This window comes from Nuphar pumila, chromosome 1, assembly GCF_984573655.1.
Source record: "Nuphar pumila chromosome 1, dmNupPumi1.hap1.1, whole genome shotgun sequence".
NCBI classification, from domain to species: Eukaryota; Viridiplantae; Streptophyta; class Magnoliopsida; order Nymphaeales; family Nymphaeaceae; genus Nuphar; species Nuphar pumila.
Genome location: NC_143249.1, coordinates 22,034,812 through 22,040,811, shown reverse-complemented (window position 1 = coordinate 22,040,811; position 6,000 = coordinate 22,034,812). Strand labels below are relative to the sequence as shown.

The 6,000-nt window shown below is 37.4% G+C and overlaps 1 protein-coding gene across 1 annotated transcript in view; it reads left to right on the top strand.

The window, feature by feature from the left end:
- The first annotated feature begins 489 nt into the window (after positions 1-489).
- The window catches only part of LOC149848318 (uncharacterized), a 40,684-nt gene continuing 35,173 nt past the window's right edge, over positions 490-6,000 (top strand). Inside the window, exons 1-2 of the mRNA XM_089990530.1 lie at positions 490-592; positions 1,722-1,874. Of these exons, the coding sequence (XP_089846656.1) occupies positions 1,741-1,874 (134 nt within the window). The 5' untranslated portion in view covers positions 490-592; positions 1,722-1,740. The remainder of the gene's footprint in view (positions 593-1,721; positions 1,875-6,000) is intronic.

The following is a 6,000-nucleotide window of genomic DNA, read 5'->3' as shown; positions in this document are numbered from 1 at the left end:
CTCTGATTTTGGGGTGGTTTTTTAATGTAAATATAAAAAAAAAATTGTTGGCAACAGTGTTAAGATTTATTGATGATGAATCTTGATTAACAGTAAAAAAATACGCCCTGATTTTTCTTTTACAGTGAATATTTTCTGCTCTAAATAAGGAACATGCGGCATGAAAAAAGGACCCGTTGTAGAAGTTTGCTGTTGAAATTGAAGAGAGATACAAATTCAGATGGAAAGAATAAACTATAAAGAAAAAGATGTGAAAGTGCAGTGTATATTTTGTGTTTAGAATTGTAAATTAATGTATTTTTTTATCTTTTTAATTTTTGAAAAGATTTAGCTTTATCGTCCAAGAAAATGAAATCCCAAAGTCACTTCCGTATCGGCTCCATGTTACTTGAGTTGGGTTCGGGTCAGCATTCTTTACACCCATACCCGGATAGTCGGGTTCGGTTCAGATCAAGTACCCGATATAAACCCATCCCATTGACATGCCCACGTAGCGTAAATTTTCCATCCGGCGAGCTATCCGTTGGCGACTCGGCCTTCCACCGGAAACCCAAGTTCTCGTTCTCTCTCCCCCTCAATAGACGCGCTTCCGGTGAGTTCTCGGTTTCTCTCGGTCCAGATTTTTCGATTTCACGTACTTCTGTTCTATTTTCTCGTAATTGCAACTATTGTTTACAAATGGCTTCAGTGGTTCCTCAAGGAACATGATGAAAATCGTTCTCTCACTCTTCACAAATCTTGTGCAGCTCTTCCCATGCTTAGTTGGTCTTATTTCTCCAACAAATTGTTGGATTCAAGACCTCCCCATTCGGAGATATTAGCCTAAAAATGTATTCCCCCATGGCAGGGTTTTATCCAATTTAGTTGCTTATTGTGAACTTGCATATTCTCTTCCTTTTTACAAAAAAAAAATACTATATAAATTGTGTGGTGAACATGTCCAGTGATGGAATTTTTGGTTGGTGGTGCTAAAAATTGAAGACACAGATGAATTTTGTATGTTTGCTTATTTAGTTGTCAAAATTGGAAACATAGGTGTAGTCAATGGTCCTTGATTATTTCATGTCCATAACTAATTGGTTGTGGCTTGTGTCCCACTTCAATGGCTGGTGGGTTTGGGTTTAGACCCTGATCTTTTGTAAGTATGGGTCTGAATCATGGAGGTTTTGGTGGGGATCGTCTTTTGTTCATCATCATCTTCACTGATTAATATCTTTTTTAAGTGGTGTATGGGTTTAGATGTTGTACAATTATAACTTAAGGTTTATAAGGTAAGCTGATTGCGTTGAGGATAGCCATTTCCTTCCTTGCTTTTGTAAATTTGGTTCGATCCCCATTCTCTCTAACTGTCTGTCATTGATGTTCTTGCTTCTTCTAACCAGTGCTATTGAGGCGGACTTTTAAATCTTTATTTAAAATTTTCAACCAAGAGAAGCTTTGATATTTATATCTGCTAGTGACCACATTTCTAATAACTATGGAATATATGTGATAACTTCTCCCTTATACTTTCACCTGGTAAGAAAAAGTATATGGGAGCAGCAAAACAATGATAACCAATATGGTCGAGTAAAATTCAAGTGCAATGCAAGTTATCTTTTCTTCTAACTTCATAGTAGTTTTTATGTAGGACTGTCACTTGCTAAAATATTGAATTTAATGTTATCTTTATATTTTAAATTGATGTTCATTAGTTTTCTCCTTTTCTTTATACCCTCTAGATAGTGGTAAAGGAAGGATATGTCAAAAACATTGGTCCAGCCAATTGGCCAGAAAAGATTAACAAACATTGCAGTTGTTCGTCTAAAGAAGCATGGGATCCGTTTTGAGATTGCTTGTTACAAGAATAAAGTCCTCTCTTGGCGCTCTGGAGTGTATGCTATCCTTTTCCTTTTCTTCATATGCTACAGCATCATCAATATTGAATTAGTTTTGTTGACTGAAAAAGTTGTCAATGATCTGTGCTTGTGTTAGGAATGTTGAACCAGTGGTTCTCTATATTGGCATTTTTGATGTTTATCTTTGTTCTTTTGTTAACAATTTTTTTTAATCTGCATAGTCCACCTTTTCCTGTTTTATGAATATTCTGTAACCAATTTGCTATTCTGTCTTCACGGGAGCTGAATTTTCTCCTATTTTGGCATTCTATGTTGCCTATTGATGCTTATTGTCCTTTTAGCCCTTTTGTTCCTGTCCTATCCTGTTAAGTTTGTTGCATTGTGTTTTTCAATCAACATATTCTCAACATGTTAATAAGATGCATAGTAAGCTGTTCATAGAAAAATCATTGTTTCTCTTAAAGGATATTGTGGATGGGAAAGGCTAATTCATAACATGTCCTTTTCTTGGGTGCATGCCTTTGTGTGATGTATGTGTGTGTGTGTGTGCACACGTGTTTGTGTGAACATGTATGCGTGCATGTATGCAGTATTGATCTTTCCTAATCTTAAGCTTGACTAAGTATTCCATCTAATAAACGAAATTAAGGTTGTGTTAGCCCATTAAATGATTTATTCTAGCATCATATTCTCGACCAGTCAATAAGAGTCGTTAATGTATGTTGTATGTTTAATAGGAATAAGTCTAAGTGGTCTAATTCTTATCAAAGTCATTTTTAGTGTACGTGCCTCTTTTTGGATGTGTGTGGTGTCAAAGATTTCTAATACTGACTACTGAGTGGGTCTAACTGTCCATTCCATGAATGTTTTCAGGTTGTCTTGTCTCATAATTTACGCAAGCATCGTATTCTCAATCTTTCTTATGGGTGCACAAATAGTTGCATCAACAATTTGCCAATAACCCCTTCCATGGAAGGATTGATAAGATTAGTTTTTTGCAGTCACAGCTCCAATGGGAGCAACTCTAAATAGGCTAATTTACTTTGTTTAAGGCATGCACACCTTTGTCCATGTATGCATGCATGTGCTTCTGAAGCAAAGGAGCACATGAAAATGGATAAAAACGGGAAGAGTATGCTTTTATTTGTAGTCAACATCCTAACTGGACAACTATGTCACATGGACTCTTCTAACAGGGCACCGCACCCGTGTCGCACCCGCACCTAGGCAGGTGCGACACTTGGACACAACTTCCTTTGTGTTAGGTGAAGTCAACCACACTGAGGTCCATTTCTATCCAAGAGTAGATTAAGTTAACCCTAATCAAGTCCATTTTTATCTATATTATATATATATATATATATATATATATATATATATATATATATATATATATATATATATATATATATATATATATGACAAACTCCGCCTGTGTAGTTATACACTGCCGGTCCCAAGCCCGGATAAAGGAGGAGGGTTGCGGTAGGCCTGTGACAGCCAGCATAAAAACTTTGTCATATCCTATGAAAATGAACCAATATGAGAATTTCGTTGGGGCGTTCCCTACTGAGCGACGCGCTGTACTCTCTAGGCCCGGAGGCAGTGATAAATGTGCAAGGGTTGCTAGGTCGTCGCCCAGAAGCGACGCGTCACACCGGCGCCCGGGTGTGGTGTCAAATAGGCAAGGGTTCCCTCGCTTTGTTGGACGGGTGGGGGTAAAGAAGTTAGTCCAAGACCATAAAATTAGGTTAGCCACTTGGAACATAGGGTCTTTAACTGGTAAGTTGGTAGAGTTAGTAGATGTTATGTGTAGGAGAAAGATTGATATTTTATGTCTTCAAGAGACCAAATGGGTAGGTGAGAAAGCTAAAGTGATAGAACCTTGGGGATATAAGATTTGGTATACAGGAATAAATAGGAATAGGAATGGAGTAGGGATTGTTATGAGTCGTCAGTTTATAGATAATGTAGTTGAGGTCCGTAGGAAGGGTGATAGAATTTTACTTATTAAATTAGTATTAGGTACGAATATTATTAATATTATTAGTGTTTATGCACCTCAAGTAGGTTTAGATGATTCCATTAAGCATCAATTTTGGGAAGATTTAGATGGAGTAGTACAAGAGACATCTTATGGAGAAAAGCTTTTCATCGGCGGTGACCTTAATGGACATGTAGGCATTAGTAGGGATGGATTTGAGAATATCCATGGAGGCTATGGTATAGGAGAAAGAAATGAAAGTGGAGAAAGGATTTTAGATTTTTGTTTGTCCTATGATATGATCTTAGCAAACACTTGGTTTAGGAAGAGGGAGTCTCACCTAGTAACATTTAAAAGTGGGGTTAATACGAGTCAGATAGATTTTTTCCTACTTAGAAAGAGAGATAGGGGTTGTTGCATCGATTGTAAGGTTATACCAGGAGAAAGTGTAGCTACACAACATAGAGTCTTAATTTTAGATCTTAGAATTAGACAATGCCGCAAAAGGGATAGACATAGGATAGATCCTAGAATTAAGTGGTGGGCACTGAAAGGAGCTAAACAAGGAATGTTTGTAGAGCAGGTAGTTAAGGAAGTTGATTGGTGTCTCGAGGAGGATTCAGAATCAATGTGGAATAAGATAGCGGGTGGTATGAGAAAAGTAGCTAAGGAGGTATTGGGTGAGTCTAAAGGCGGTGCACCACTAGGTAAGGATACATCATGGTGGAACGAGGATGTCAAATTAGCTATTAAGGTTAAAAGAGAGTGTTATAGAAATCTAAGTAAGAGTCGTGATAATGAGAATTTGGAGAAGTATATGATAGCAAAGAAGGAAGCTAAAAAAGTTGTTCGAAACGCGAGGGCTAAGGTATATAAGGAGGTTTATGACAAGTTGGATACCAAAGAAGGCGAAAAGGATATTTATAGGCTTGCAAAGATGAGAGATAGGAAATCGAAGGATTTGGGTATGGTTAGATGTATCAAAGATGAAACGCAAAGGGTTTTAGTCAAAGATGAGGAGATTAAGGAGAGATGGAAAGATTATTTTGATAAGCTATTTAATGATAGTCATGCTCAAGATCTTGGAGACTTCTCCATTCCTTTTCATGAGATAAATCGTGACTTCATGCGCAAGATTCAAAAGAAAGAAATTGCAGAGGCTTTGAAGAAAATGAAATCAAGAAGGGCAGTTGGCCCAGATGGTATACCTATCGAGGCTTGGAAATGCTTGGGAGAGAAAGGTTTAGAATGGTTGACAAATCTTTTTAACTTGATTTGGCGAACAAATAAGATGCCTAATGAGTGGAGGAAGAGTACTTTGGTGCCTTTATATAAGAATAAGGGTGATATACAAGATTGCACAAACTATCGTGGTATAAAACTCATGAGTCATACTATGAAACTTTGGGAGAGGGTGATTGAGTCTAGGTTGAGGAAGGTTGTCATGATATCGGAGAATCAATTTGGTTTTATGCCTGGAAGATCAACTATGGAAGCTATACATCTTCTTAGACAACTTATTGAAAGATATAGAGAAAGGAACAAAGATTTGCATATGGTTTTTATTGATTTAGAGAAGGCATACGATAGAGTACCTAGGGACGTTCTCTGGTGGACAATGATGAAGAAAGGTGTTTCTCTCAAGTACATTAGTATAATTAAAGATATGTATGAAGGAGTAGTAACCAATGTCCGCACTTGTGGAGGGGTGACAACCAATTTTCCGATAACGGTTGGGTTACATCAAGGATCTGCTTTAAGCCCTTTCCTATTTGCGATAGTGATGGATGAGCTTACGAGATCAATTCAAGAAAATGTACCGTGGTGTATGTTGTTTGCTGATGATATTGTTTTGATTGATGAGTCTAGAGCTGGGGTTAATGCTAAGTTAGAATTATGGAGACAGACATTGGAAGCTAGAGGTTTTAAGTTGAGTAAGAGTAAGACTGAATATATGGAATGTCGGTTTAGTAAGCAACGAAGTAGTGATGGGAGTGTAGTGAAGCTCGGTGAGCAAGATATACCGGTGAATGATTATTTCAAATATTTGGGATCCATCATTCAAAAGTATGGAGAAATTGATGGAGATGTAAATCATAGGATAAAGGTTGGGTGGATGAAATGGAAAAGTGCTACTGGAGTGTTGTGCGATCGTAGAATGCCATTGCGGTTGAAGGG